Below are 16,203 nucleotides of genomic sequence, written 5' to 3' on the forward strand. Positions count from 1 at the left end.
AAAAACCATTTAAAAAAGATACAGAAATGTTATTATAATCTCCATTCCCAAACTTACGAATTGCAAAAGTCTGAAAAATCTTTATTTTCCAGGGAGTTTCTATTAGAAGACATTAGGATCAAGAAAAGAGCATACTAGCTGTTTCTTGGTTACAAACTCTGTTCACTTTAAGGTTCAGGGTTCCCTCTCTTGGATTGTCTTTCTTTTGAAATTATTTCCTGGTACTAGCCTAGTTTTAGTGAAGACATAATAAGAAATGTATTTAGTCCTTCCCATATGCTATTGATTTCTTGAGTTTTCCATCTTTCTGTGAGGCTTGCTGATGTACATAATTAACCAGGTTATATCCTGTATATTCCATCTTAATTAAAAGGATAATGTCTTTACTCTGGTATTTGAATGTATTTGAGCTATGGGGACAAGGGGAACAACTGAATAACTATTAAATTATACTAATGATATATTTGAAATTTAGTTAGTTTCTGATAAAAAGACTGGAAAAAATGTTTTCTGGATTTCTCTTAAATTTTATATATTACTCTTAGAATGTTTACAGGGCAATTGCAATATTTTTCTATTTCATGGTTTTTCAAAAACCCACATGTTTTCCCAGTGAAGCTACAGGGTTTTAAATTTCAGAAAAAAACAATCTTTGAAGAATCAAAGGTGCAGGAGACTCCAAAATTATCAAAGAGATGTTAAGTGTGCACAGATAGGGTACGAAATATTTCTAATGATGACCTACATGCCTAAAGTGGTTAAGGGATATCTAGGAAATGTCTGATCAGAAAAAAGGAGGTCAATAAGGTAACAGAAGGAGGTAGCAGATGGACTGTACGAGTGCTGCAAAAGTATCCATGGAATATAAAAAGACTTAGAGGAGGCCTCTGGCATGTTGGGTGGATCTTTTTAAGTATCTATGGGAAAACTTGGAAAAGAGTCATAAAAGATGAAAAGTCGTGGACAAGTTGGGATCTGTACTGATAAAATGATGTAGTAGCAATTAGATTTGAAGATAGTTCCCACCCATTAATAGGCCATGTGACCTGCTTATGTCACAGAAAGCCTAAGTTTCATGTGGTAGGAGGACCTTCCTGACAGGAAAAGGAAGTTGTGTCACAGGAAATGCAGACAGAGAGAGAGAGAGACAGAGAGAGAGAGAGATGTTATGGCTGCTAATGGCCACCCTTGTGATTATTAGAACTGAACAGGCTGACTGAGCTGTACTGTGAGTTTGTTTTGGGGAAGATCCCAGCAAGGGGGGTCAGAGAGGTTTTGGGATGGCAAGGGTCCATGTTGTTATATTGTGTATCGAATGTTTTGGGTTCCTTGCTGTTATGATGAAGTGCACTGACTGGATAAACAGCTTGTGGGATATGGTTCTCTGGTGTCTGAATAAATGGTTTACTTCTTCTATCTTCTATGTGGAGAATCTTGTATACTTTGCGATACAGATCTACGTAGGCATATTCATGATTATCGTTGATGTTGTGTTTATTGCCTTACTGTTACAAAAGAATATCTATATTGAGATCATATATGCACTGAAGGAGTTAAAGGAACAATTTTAATATTTATATGCTACCTCTTAAATACTTTCTTTGAATTCTTGGTCTTTTCCCTTCAATGAATATTTAATGTTTATCTTGGATTATATTTCTAATCTTGTAACACCTACTTAAAATTTTATTTTGAAGATGGATATGCTAATAAGGTATTTGTTTTGAAACATTCAATTCCCCAAATTTATATACTGTCTTTAGGGGTAAAAGGAGGCAAAACTGGAAAATAATTTTGATTGTTTCTCTCAGAATGTACAAGTACAAGAGGATGTTCCCAGGAGATAACAGGAACCTATAGATATTGCAAAAGGGTTCCAAGTACTAGGCCCAAGTCAAAGCTTAGTTAGGTGTATAGGGCTTCAAAGCAGGGTCATCAGATGGAAGAGAAAATGCCATCCAGTATACATTAAACCCAAAAGACATCAGCCATCAGCCTTATCACAATTTTTTTAAATTCTAAAATTAAACAAACAAAAAAAGGATTTCTACAAAGCAGAATCCAAAATTAGGATTCTATAGGAAACCATGAATCTCTAAGTAATAGTTTGCTTACTTTTTAAAAAAGTGTAAATTCTACATTTAACTTTAAAATTTTTCTGCTTGGTGAACTTCACAAAAACTTGGAAGGACTTGCAGGAACCAGGAAAACATTATACATAGTAACAGCAGCACTGCGCGATGACAAACTTTGTTGACTTAGCTCTTCTCAGCAATGCAATGATCTAAGACAATTTCAAAAGACTCATGATGGGAAATGTTATCCACATGCAAAGAATTATGGAGTCCGAATGCAGATTGAAGCATACTTCATATTTTCCCTTTTTTTTGTTTTTTTTTTTCTCGTGGTTTTTCCCTTTGGTTCTAATTCTTCTTTATAACATGAGTAATGTGGAAATATGATTGCACATGTATGGCCTATATCAGACTGCATTCCATCTTGGGGAGGGCAAAGGTAGGGGGAGAAAATTTAAACTCAAAATCTTGTAAAGGTGAATGCTGAAAACTAAAAATAAAGAAGTATTTTTTTTTAAAAAATAATAAAATAAAATAAAAATTTTCTGCTTGTCTGTGTACCTATTCTGAACTTCTTTCTCTTTTGTGCATTTGAAAACAAATGTTACCACAACTCTCTTTTTTGCGTATCAATATTGTTTATCTCCTGCGTACTCCCACTCCCAATTAAAAACTCTGAGAAGTTTTAAAAAAAAGTTCTTGTAGAAAAAAAGCATAGGCAAGCAAAACAAAGTCACGTAGTAGCCATTTCCAAGTATGTGAATCTGAACCTTGTATCCCCTGTTTCCCTGTCAGGAGGTAGGAAACATGGTTTCCTTGTTCTCATGGTTCTGCTCAATTCACTTTGCATCAGTTCACACTACTGAGGATTTCCTGAAATTGTCTCTTTTGTTATTTCTTAGGGCACAATAATATTCCATTACTTTCATGTACCAAAATTTCTTTAGTCTCTCCTTAATTATTTAAGAAGTAGTCTAAGGATGTATCCCCTTAACTTCTATTTCTTTTACTTTCCTTTTTCCATTCTTCATAATCAGGAAGTTTATTTTGTTTGTGACTATTCCCTTGCCAGTATTAGCCTCCTTCTTAAGCCCCTCTCCCTATTTCTCCTTGTTTCTTTGTTGAAAAACACTGTGTGTTTTCAATTTTCCTTTATCCATTTATGAGAAATGAGGTTCATCTAATGCCTACTCCCTCCAGTCCTTCCTCTGTTTTGTATATTCTTCTTCTTACGCATTCCAATTATGAGAAATAGCAAATCCATTCCCTTCTTCTACCTTTCTACACCAGAGTATTTCTCCTTTTACCCTCCCTTCTTCAGACTGTCAGAAAAGAACCAATCCATTCCTAAGACCTCTGCTTTTCTTACTTAACTCCTTTAATATCTTTGAAGGAATTAAAGCTCTGAAGGGATACTTGTTTTTTTTTCTTCTGTTACAATGTGTACATTAAATCATCCTACAGCCCCTTCCAAATGCTCAAATAAATTTACCTCCCTAGTTTTCTCTGGACTCTTGTGTTTGCATTTCAGAGTTCCCATTCAGGTCTGGTCTTTTCATCAGAAGTGATTGCAAGTACTCTCATCTGGCCTGACCATGCCAGATCTCAAATTGTATTATAAAGTGGTAATCATCAAAACAATCTGGTACAGGCTAAGATATAGAGTGGTGGATCAGTAGAATAGATTAGGTACATAATACACAGTATTATGCAAATGACCATAATAATCTAGTGTTTGATAAACCCAAACAAAGAAGCTTTTGGGACAAGAACTCACTATTTAACAAAATTACTAGAAAAACTGGAAAGCAGTATGGCAGAAACTAGGTATAGACCAACATCTTATACTGTACATCAAGATAAGCTCAAATTGGGTACATGATTTAAACATAAAGGATGATACCATAAGCAAATTAGGAGAGCAAGGAATAGTTTACCTGTCAGATCTAAGAAGAAGGGAAGAATTCATGGCCAAACAAGAGGTAGAGAAGATTACAAGATGTAAAATGGGTAATTTTGATTATATTAAATTAAAAAGGTTTTCCACAAACAAAACCAAATGCAACCAAGATTAGAAGAAAAGCAGAAAGCTGGGAAAATTTTTTGCAGCAAGTGTCTGTGATAAAGGACTCATTTCTCAAATATATAGAGAACTGAGTCAAATTTATAATATTACAAATCATTCCCCAAACGATAAATGGTCAAAGAATATGAACAAGCAGTTTTCAGATGAAGAAATTAAAGAAATCTACAAACTAGAAATCAAAGCTATCTACAATCATATGAAAAAATACTCTAAATCATTATTGATTAGAGAAATACAAATTAAAACAACTGAGGTACCACCTCACACCTATCAGATTGACTAATATAACAGAAAAAGAAAATGATAAATGTTGAAGAGGAAGTGGGAAAATTGGGACACTAATTCACCACTGATGGAGATATAAACCGATCTAACCATTCTGGAGAGCAATTTGGAACTATGCTCAAAGAACAACCAATGTCACCATTAGTCTATGTCCAAAAGAAATTAAAAGAACAAAAAGGAAATGGACCGATTTGTACAAAAATATTTATAGCAGCTTTTTTGTAGTGGCAAAGAATTGGAAATTGTGGAGATATCCATCAACTGAGAAATGGCTGAACAAGTTGTATGATTATCATGCTATAAGAAATGAACAGGATAATTTCGGAAAAACCTGGAAAGACTCACATGAACTGATGCAGTGAAGTGAGCAGAACTAGAACATTGTACACAGTAACAGCAATATTGTATGATGATCAACTGTGAATGACTTAGCTATTCTCAGCAATACAATGGCACAAAACAATTCCAAAGGATTCATGATGAAAAATGCTATCTATCTCCAGATAAAGAACAGATAGGAGTCTGAATGAAGATTAAAACACTATTTTTCCACTTTATTTTTTCATGGTGGTTTTTTTTTTGGCCTGTATTTTTCACATGACTAATATGGAAAGAGGTTTTACGTGACTACATATGTATAATTTATGTCAAATTATGTATAATTTATATCAAATTGCTTACTGTCTCAGGGAAGGAGAGAATTTGGAACTCAAAATTTTTAAAAACATGTTAAAAACTGTTTTTACATGTACTTGGGAAAAAATAAAATATTAAAAAAAAGAAAGTACTCTCTTCCACAATGCCTACCTTTCTCCACCACTCCATCCCTGTCCCCACACCATTTGCCTCTGTACCCTGCCCTCTTGTGCTACTTGTTTCTGTACTTCCTATACCATTTGCCCCTGCACCCTCTGTGCCTTATTAAAGTGTGATTGCAGCCTCACTTCCTGCTGCCATTTCATAATTCTATAGCCTAAATAGCAATTCATGTGTTTAAAACAATAAAAAAAAGGAAGGAAAAATACCTTAGGAGCTGCAAAACAGGCTCATATTCTTGTGACTCCCAAATGTTCTTTTCTAAACATGCACAATACAGCTCTCTGATCTGAAAGTGAACAATGCATTTAGTGAGAAAAATAAAAGCTGAAAGTTATTGTGTATTAGTTTGTCAAAATTCTATACATTCAACAACCCAATTAGAATTATTAAAATGACTAATTTCTTCAACTGATGTCAGATGTATTATGAACTGAGTACTTTATAAGAACTTCCTTTAAATGAACATGAGGTAAGTGTGTATACATTTTGGCTGATACCACTGGACACTGTGCAGAATTGGTAAATAACAAATGGGATAAATAATGTAGTAAGAAGTCTAGATGTGGCTGTTGACTCAAAATGTGTAAACACATGCTCAATCATAGCAATTAAATAAAAAACAATAGAAATTCCTTCACAATTGATCTCTGGAACCGATGCAAACACAGGGATCAAATTCTTCCATGATAATCTACTGTACCCATAAATTCCTACAGGTACCTATACTGCAATATTTCTGTGACTCTGATTCTCTGATATGTCTGGTTTCTTAGCTGTTTCCTGTATGTGGCATTCCATATATGGGCTATTCTTTATGTTTAAAGGGCATCCCTCCTTTTTTCCGCCTCTTAGAATTTCTATCTTCCCTTAAAACAGGGCTCTGTTACCATATCTCATGAGACCTTTCCTTAGCTATTAGTGTTTTCCCTTGAAATTACTTCGTATTAATTTGATATTATACTCTAGTACAGAATGTCTCCCCCTCAGCAGAATGTATACTCCTCGAGGGCAAGGAACATTTTAGTTTTATCTTTGTATTCCTCATGATTTGCCTGTAATGAGTATTTAATCAGAGATGAAAGTTCTAGGCCAAAAGTCTTATATGAAGCATAAGTATTAATCTTATATAGTGTTTCCTGCTTTTACAGAATCATAGTTTGTTAGAGCTAGAGGGCAACTTTCTCATTTTGCAGATGAGGAAACTAAGGCCCAGAGAAGCTAAGTGGTTTATTGAGTTCACTCAGTAAATTAATAGTATATTAATAGTAATAGTATTTCTAGGACTAAATCTCAATTTAGTTCAGTTCAATAATTTTTTAATTTTTTAAAAATCTCACAATAAGTTCCTCTGTAAAAGCAGACAGACTATATGACTTAGGTGATTTAGAAAAGAAAATTATATTTATACATTTCAGTTATGTCATAGAGAAGCTGCATATACTGTGAGATGTGGTTGTTTATAGTTGTAAACATTTGGAGAGAAAACACTTTTTCTGTTACCAGTACTAACTCCTGTGTGCAGCTGTAATTGATTCAGATTTACAAAACTTTTTTTTAAACAGGACATAACTCTACTCCAAATTCTGATTCCTAGAATTCTCAGGAAATCAAAGCATGTAACTACCAGCATTCCTACTTCACAGATTTCCAATTAGAAAGTATTAGTTACCTGTCGGCCCAACGGATACTTGGGAAGAGAAGATGTGAATGCATGAAAACACCTCAGAACTAAGAAGAAATTCTCATGGTAAATGTGTAGCTCTTCCAGGAATCTCAGAGTTTCTTCCTAAATATTATTTTAAAATTTTCAATATATCATTCAACAGCAAAAGCAATGTAATAATACCATGTCAGGAGAATTTTTTATTGAAAAATTAACTATTTCCAACTACAAGCCAACAAAAGAGCAAATTCTGAATTACAAAATGGAGCTCTCAATTCATCAGTTTTTAGAAAACAAACAATATACAAGATGAGAGCTAGGCAAATCTAAATACATTTTCCATCCAGTGATTATAAGCCAGGTATTCTTTTGCAAATGCTAGAATCAGTTCATATTTCTAATGCTACGGGGTTATGGAGCAGAGATGGGCAAATGTACAAATGAGCATCTAACTGGTAGTTCTATTGTACCAGTCACCTCTCAAGAGTAAAAAATGGAGCAAAAGTGTTCTGTGCAAGTGTCCAACAGTATTCTACTGCCTCACTAGTATCAGATGAGCTGATGAGATGACCAGAAAACCATATGCAATTACTTATGAATCAATGCAATTAACTCAATGAAATTATGCTCATAGCATGTGCTTTCATGAAGGTATTATTACAAGGATATATTTACCTCATCCATGAAAAAAAAAAGTATAAAAGAAATCTAGGGGTAAAATTTTCCTCACTATTCTGTAGTGGAAATATACATAATTGACTACTCCATCAATCCTGGTGGTTGTTGATAAAAAGGATAGAAATTTTAATTCATAGAGAAGATATAAACTTGACAAAGTGAGGCTTGTTTCTCCAGGTGTTATGGAAAACTCAACCTCATCACTCCGTATGGCTTCTTGGCTGTTTATGAAAATAAGCCAAAAGTTGAACGGGAAGTGAATTCCAAGGGCTATTTAAGCCCCAGAAGCCCTTCATATTTCTAATTTGAAAATACTTCAAGCATACTATATAGTGTGGATATATATTTCCTTGACTTGACCACTGCGGGCTGTTGAGCTTGTAGATTGAATTCCATACATTTGAAATTACTTTAGATTCTAAGTTAACAACGCATGAAACGGGGGTTACAAAGTAGAATAGAAAAAGAAGACTGTATATGAAACCAAGAATCTAAATTATGTACAGTTTGCTTTGCCTTTTATGCATAATTAAACACATAATTTTCAAAGTCTACCTGTCTCTTTTCTTGTGACTTTTCTTCTGTTCTCTTTAATGCGTTTCTTTACCGTCTTTTATTTATTTCAAAAAATATTTTTATTGATATCTTTTTTTATTTTTTTTTACACTGCCTACATTTCTTTGTGTATCCCCCTTCCCTTTTCCCCACTCAGGGAGCCATCCTTTATATCAAAGATTTTTTTAAAAGGAAAGAAAAAAATACTCAGCAAAGCCAATCACCATATCGAAAAATACATGTATTATATGCCCTGTCTCATATTCATCAGTCCCTAACTCTGCAAAGGAGACGGGGAAGGCATTTTCTCACATCTCTGTTTGAGAACAAACCTGTTTTGATTCCATGCATTTTTAATGCAATATTTGACTTTTCAGAGTATTTTGAAATTGTTTTGTCAATAAATTTAAAAATTTCCCAAACTATCAAATGACCTTTTTACTAGGATATGTTTCCAAACTCTTTTACCTGAAACATTTTTTCAAAGCCTGACATTACCAAAGTATCCTCAGTAGTCATTGTCTTCAAATTTTCATTTCCTAAGAAGTCAAATGGAAGACAAACTACAACACTGCGTCTCCCTTCAGTAATACTTACTTAGCTGATAACCTTTATCTTAAGCTCTCAACCACGTTGAAAATAACTGCTCAGATATAGATACAGTCAAGTAAATTGGATCCATAAATGACTAGTTTGATCAATTTCTCTCTACTCACTGAAAAAAATCAATTCCTTGTTCAGCAAACTATGGCTCATTACACTGAAAGCATTTTAGGAATAAAAAAATGCTTTTAGCTCTAAGATGTTTTTCTACTATTCCTTTAATTGGCTGTTGAGTAATTTAAGAAGTGACAAGGTAAGATCTGAGTCCTATCACACTAAGAGTAGTCACATTCAAAAAGGCACATTAGTTGTAACATAAAGCACACCATAACTACTTTATATCATAAACTATAAAACAGAGAGGGCAATAAGTCTGTACTTGGTAATTTGCTTTCTTGCATACTTTGACAGCTTTGAAATAGAGCTTTTGTATAGAAAAAGATATCTGTCATTGATTATTAATCACATTTCATACTGGCTCACACTGCATATGGTTTATTTCTGTCTTGGAAATTAGATTTGTTAAGTGAGGATGTCTCAAAGCAGTTCATCTTCTTTAATGTAGTCATCCACAGGTATGGTCCTTGACATATTTACAAATGATCTGAAATTTAAATAGGAGTCTTTCTATACATTCATGTACTCTGAAACCCTTATTATTCTCACAGCAATAAAAAACTTATATGGCAGATGAAAGATCACACTAATATCTTTTTGCCGAAAAACACTCCAAAATGGTTTTTGAGACTGAAATCAAAGTTCCTTTCCTGTATTGTGCACCTATTTTCCACCTTTCACTTTTCAACTTGAGATGGCAAGTGATGACATAAGGGTATCTTTTAAAATTATTTTCACAGCTATGTATCCTACTTTGTACTCTGTCCTAGAGTGATGAAAAAGTATTTCTTGAATCTGGTTTCCCAATACTAACTAAAAGTATGGAAGAAGTGGACCCTCAGAGATGAGTCATTTTGGACAGCTGAAATTAACCAGATAGTTGGGAATTAACCTTTGCATTTAAAAAAAAAAGTTTGTTTGTTTGTTTTTTCTGATGGAAATCTTTTGCAAGAAACCTTTCCTAGTGCCCCTTAAGTTTAGTGCCTTCCCTCTGAGATTACCTCCAATGTAGACTGCAAATGTCAGTTTGCACATAGTTGCTTACGTATTGTCTCCACATTAGTTTGTGAGCTCTTTCAGAGAAGGAGCTATTTTTGCCTTTCTTTGTGTCTCCAGAGTTCGCCTGGCACATAGTAAGTGTTTAATAAATGTATGTTCAATAATCAATAAACATTTGTCAGACACCTACTATGTGTCAGGCAATATGCTAAGTACTAGGGATATAAAAAGGGGTAAAAGATAGTCCCTGCCCTCAAGGAGTTTACAATCTATAGGGGGGAAGGGGAAGACAACATGCAAACAAATATATACAAAACCATCTACATAAAGGATAAATAGGAATAATTAACAGAGTGAAGGCATTAGAAAGAATTAAGAGAGGCTGGAAAAGGCTTCCTGTAGAAGGTAGAATTTCAATTGGGACTTAAAGGGAATCAGGGAGGTCAGCAGTGCTAAGGGCAAAGTAAGGAAAGCATTCCAGGCATGGGACAGCCACAGAAAATACGCAGAGTTGAAAGGTGTAGTGTCTTGTTCACTGAATACCAGGAGGGATAGTAACATTGGAGTGATGAGGTCAAAATGTATTTGCCAGAAAGTAAGGTGCAAGAAGACTATAAAAGTAGAAAGGAACTAGGTTATGAAGGGCTTTGAATAATAAACATGGAATTTTGGTTTTGATTCTAGAGGGGACAGGGAGCCACTGGAGTTTACCGTGTAAGGGAGTAGCATAGCTGGGACTGTGTTTTAAGAAAATCACTTTAGTGGCCGAATGAAGGATGGATTGGAGTGGGGAGATCCTTAAAAATGGCACACCCACCTGAGAGATGTTGCAAAGGTGAAATTGCCAGGCCTTGACAACAATATGAATACCACTTTCTTCTATAATGTACAACACACATGTATAAATTCTTAAACAGTAATAGCAAATATAATTTAACCTTTTCTTGACTCATTATGGACCATCATTACGGACCATCATCATGGACATTAGTGTTGAGACGTGCTGTAGCTGTATATGAAAGTATTAACTCACATTTGCAAAGTGTTCATTATTTTACTTGCTTTTCCTCACTTGTATGTTAAGAAAGTTGAACAGGATTATAATCTCCATTTTGAAAAAGAAGAAATGGAGGTTCAGAGAAATAAACTGACATGCATGGTTAGTAAGTAGTAGAGTCAGGAGAGAACCCTAGTCTTCAGGTTCCTAATTTGCTGTTCCTTCGAGGATTTCGCCTACTTGTACATGGGAACTAGCTTGTACCAGCTCATGAAAACCAACTGTCGACTATTCAGTGAGAACATTTAATCTCTGAAATAAGCAAATGCCACAAACGAGGGCTTGATTTATTATTTTGTTGATTGTCTAGACTTAAGAAAGTGATAGAAAAAAATGTTAAAAATTTTTCCTGAGAGAGTCACTTACCAGCATAATCCTCGATATGGGGGTGAATCAGCACTGACAATAGCTTTGGAAATTAATTCCTCTTTTTTTAAAAAAAATAAATTTTATTGAAACTTTCCTTGACAACTACAAGTATTCAATATTAAAACAGAAACAAAAGAAAAGAACAACAAAATACTCAAATATTCAAGTGGTTCAGTAATCTCACATGTGTAGGTATTCTAGATTTTAAAGAACTACAAAGAATGGCATGTATTAATTAGTTATCTGACTCGTTGAATTTTTTTCACAGTGGCAGTTATATTATCTTTGTTTTCACAATCTTTTTTTGACTACTGTGTAGATAAAGTAAACTTGTAGCTATCATCATGGCATTGCCTTTAATTACACAGTTGTTGTCAATGTCCACTATTCTTTTGGTTACCCTTTCTGCACTTTATATATGACTTCACATATTCTTTTGTATTCATAACTACCTATTTACAGCTGAAAGGGGTCCTAGATACTGTTTCTCATGGTTCAATAATATCTCATTACATTCCTATTCTATAATTTAAGTCTTTTGCCAATCAATGGCCATTTAAATTTGTTTCTAGTGCTGCTATGAATTTTTCATACCAATAGGTATTTTGTACATAGGGATCAATATGGCAGATATCTGAAAGAAGGAAAGTTACCAAAAGCATGAGAAAAAAGTCTCTGACCTTATTAAACCCTTAAAAAACCAGGGGGATGAGGAACTAAAAGAACACCAATAATTATCAACCTATATGCCTGTTCTCCCATCTACTACAAAATCTTTAAGAAAAGTCATTTATACATGCACTAGTAAGGAGCAAGCAGGCTTTCAAAAGCCATATTCATTAATGACCACATCTTTATCATTTCGCAATTAACTGAATGATGTAGAGACTATAAGATGCCACTGTTTATTTGTTGATTTTTTTAAAAGTATTTTATTTCACAGGACAAAATGCCACTTTATGTGCTCTCTTAGAAACTGTCTTTAATTTATACATTAAAATCATTCAAGATTTCTTGGAATATATAACAGAAAAAAATTCTGTTTAATGACCCAAGAGGCATAAAACAAGGAGATGTACACCTTTCAAAGGTATCTGCTATCTATGATGGAGGAAATCCAGGTCAGAGTCAAGACCCAAAGGGATTCCCTATGGATTGTGAGGTCTTCCAGATATTACTATTTGTAGATGGCATTATGATGATTGTAACAAATCCCATAACACTGCTTTACCACCACTCTGGGCTACACACCTACCCCTGGCTTCTCTGGCTTTCTTGCCAACTCCAGGTTCTGAACTCAGAACTTACTGCCTTAAAAATGTTCTTGATGTCAGCTTGCTTTTTGGTCATTTGCCTTTTTAAAAAAAAAGGTAGGTATAGTTATATGATGTCTAGGGAAGTGTGACAGCTGAAGAGAACCCATTTTTAAACCAATAGCATAGCAATCTACCCCACCCTGCATACTCCCATAGCAGTGCAAAAGTATTTTTCTTTATTCCATTCCAAGAATCTAAATACAACTAACTTCTTTTTTTAAAAAAAAAATTAGTCAAAGAATAAAGTAGCTTTCTCAATTTCCAGAAGACCATTAATGCCATTAAAAGCATTCCCAACCTTGGATTTACTCTCTATTCTTCACTATCCTTGACATGACACATCTAATTTTGCTGATTCAACCTTCATAATACTGCATTCTATTGCTTCTCTTACATGGCCACAACCCTAGTTCAGGTCTTCATCGCTTCTTGCCTGGACTACTGCCATAATGGCAAATAGTTTCCTTGCTTTCCCTTTGCTGCTGTCTCCAGCCCATCTCCACAAAGTTGCTGAAATAATCTTCCTAAAGTATAGGTCTGATTTTGTCACTCCTTGTTCAAGAAACTCTAGCAGCTCCTTATACTGCCTGTGGGATAAATTACAAATTCCTTGGGCATCTGTATTTTACAATCTAGCTACAAACTACCTTTGTCCCCTTACTTCACATTATTTACCCCTCATACATTTCATGTTTCAGCCAAAATGGCCGCTTGCTATTTACCATACACAACACTCCATCTCTTGCCCACCTCCATATCCAGAATACACTGCCTTTTTCATCTTACACTCTCAGAATTTCTAGCTGTCTTCAATACTCAGATCAGGGACCATATTCTACATAAGACCTTCCCTGATCTCTTCCTGTTGCTACTGCTTTCCCTCTCTGGCAAGTATTTTATATTTACTTGTTTGCATATATGTTCTATCTTCACTATTCCTTGCTACCTCACAGTAGGATGTGAGCTACTTGAAGACAAGGCCTATTTTTTTTTCTTTGCATCTTCAATGCTGACCTCATAGAGAGAAAGCTTAAGCAGTTTTTATTGAATTTAATCAGATAACTTCTGATTTCTCCATCACAAACACAACAGCATCTATATCTCTAGATGTTGCTTTTTTTACCCATTTTTTTACCTCATGTATTTGCTCATGTGACTGGGGAAGTAGTATTCCTGACCATTTCAAGAATTTGTGTTTGAGGAAGGGATACTTCAAAAGCTACAATTAATCATCATCAGAGACATGACACTACTGCAAACATGACACTAGGCCACAATTTTCTTTAACCCTAATGTAATGTCTGAATTTTACCAGAATTCCAGGCATAGACAATATTGAAAATCACATTTTAAATGTTAGAATAAGACTCAAAGAACTATATAATGCTGGGGTGACAGTTTAGCCTTCTTTTCTGTAATAACATTTCATACTCTGAATACAATCCGTATGTAAGATTAGGTAGGTTTCCTCAAAAGTACTCTGAGTCTATATTAGAGAACCTTTGTGCTAAATTTACTAGTCAGATTCTGTTTACCTAGATAGGAAAGGCTCAATGGTGTCTTAAGGCAGAACTGCTTTTCATTTCCTAGTAGCCTTACAGTAATTGGAGGTGGGGAGGTACTGACAATAAAGTCTCTGGGGAAAGGAGAAAATAGAGGCTGATAATGAAATTTCCAGCTTGTGGAGGAAGGAAAAGGGAATCTCTGCCAGCTGAGAAAGCTTCTGTGTAAGGCTTCAGTTTTTACTAACTGCTTATAAGGAGGTCTGACCTAAATGTTCTAAGTGGTATTTATCTAATACAAAACTAAATAGGATCTGTTACCTATTTCCTTTGTGTATACAGTTATCAATGTTGAGATGATTCAATTTCATGTCATAGAAGGATCAAATGAAGAAACTGAAAATGTTTGGCTTGGAGAATAAAAAACTTAAGAGGGAACATATATCTCTTTTTAAGTATAAGATATAAGACTTTCATGTAGAAACTCAAATAGAAAAGGGGGCCAATAACCCAGACATAAGGATCCCTGAGGGTCACATATTGACTTTGTTTTAAAATGTATTGTTATCTGTGTTTTATTGTATTTTTATTTATTTTGTCAAACATTTCCCAATTACATTTTAATCTGGTTCAGGCCACACCCAGGAGAGTTGTGGGCTGCATCTGCCCCACAGATTGGGTACCTCTGATACAGAAGACAGATCAGACTGACTCTGCTTGGTCCCACAGGGCAGAGCTAAGACAAAATTGTGGAAATGGCAGAAAGGTATATTTTGGCCTTCTATAAGGAAAATATTTCTAAAAATTAGAGATTCAAAAGTGGAACATGCTGCATCATGATTGGTATGGGTTTCTGGATGGTTCACAGGAAATCTCTGCTCAGGTATGGTTGGACTAAATGACCTCTGTCTACCAGGTATCTCTTCCAACCCTGAGATGTTATAATATTTTCTGTATAATAACTATATTTTAAAGTTGAGTTTCTACAGCCCCTACGAAATGGATAATTATTTTAATTCCACATTTTACTTAAGGTTCAGAAAACTGGATAAATTCTCCACTGATTTTTTTTTCATTAAGTCTTACTATACCTTGATATTGATATTAACACAATGTAAAAATGCCTAGAAAATTGATATTATTGTTTAAACCTTTTATACCTCACATTACTCAGTGAAAATGACTTTTTTTCTTCATAAAAAGAGAGAGAAAACAGTGTATTTATAACCTTTATGGTAGTGTTCATTGATGTCCTAAACAATCAATCAATCAAGTCTGCTTAAATGTCAGGGAATACAAAGACAAAAATGAAAATGTTTCTGCCCTAGAGGAGGTTACATTTTATCAGGGGAGTTTGCTACTGGAAACCTCAATATAGTATATTCTAGAGCAGTAGTGCCAAACAATGTTAAACTCAAATAGAAATGGAGCCACTAAACCATACATAAGGATGCCAGGGGCACATATTGACTTGGTTTTAAAGTGTAATATCATCTAAGTTTTATTGTATTTTCATCTTGTTAAGTATTTCCCTATTACGCTTTGATTTTATTCTGCCTGAAACCCATGGCATGTTTGACATCTCTATTCTAAAGGACTTGTTTTCTGTCTTTTGGGAACATCTTTTAGAAATTATTGGATCTGCATGGTACAGTGGGAAGATCGGGGACTGAGGATCAGCTCTGACATTATCTATGGACCAAAAGTAAGTCCCTTCAATCCCTTCAGTTTCCTTATATATAAAGTGGGATATTAATAATGTGCTGCAGACTCCATAGTGCCACTGAGTCTTTAGAATAAATCTTAAAGTGTTATATAAATGTCTTATTAAATTATCTTTGTTAACTGGTCAAAGGACAGAGAATTAAATAATCTCTACTCTGAATACAGAATTGAAGAACTGGAGAAAGCATCCCAAACTGACAAGAAAGGTTTTCCTGGAAGTTATAAATGATTCTCACTAAAACATTCTTTCAAAAAAATTAATTAAAATTGGTCCTTTCTCTGAAGAATGAATTTGTTGAAGAATAAGTAGGGAATAGAGAACTTCCAAGTGAGGAAATTCCCACTACTAGAGGT

At 34.5% G+C, this 16,203-nt stretch overlaps 1 protein-coding gene across 2 annotated transcripts in view; it reads right to left on the bottom strand.

Annotated features, from left to right (window-relative positions):
* The window catches only part of ORC3 (origin recognition complex subunit 3), a 128,323-nt gene that overhangs the window by 33,417 nt on the left and 78,703 nt on the right, over positions 1 to 16,203 (bottom strand). For both annotated transcript variants that reach the window (XM_036768749.1, XM_036768748.1), the window contains 2 exons: positions 6,935 to 7,051; positions 5,472 to 5,551 (listed from right to left, as the gene is read on the bottom strand). In XM_036768749.1, coding sequence (XP_036624644.1) covers positions 5,472 to 5,551; positions 6,935 to 7,051 — 197 coding nt within the window. The remainder of the gene's footprint in view (positions 1 to 5,471; positions 5,552 to 6,934; positions 7,052 to 16,203) is intronic.

Source organism: Trichosurus vulpecula, chromosome 7 (genome assembly GCF_011100635.1).
Source record: "Trichosurus vulpecula isolate mTriVul1 chromosome 7, mTriVul1.pri, whole genome shotgun sequence".
Taxonomy (NCBI): domain Eukaryota; kingdom Metazoa; phylum Chordata; class Mammalia; order Diprotodontia; family Phalangeridae; genus Trichosurus; species Trichosurus vulpecula.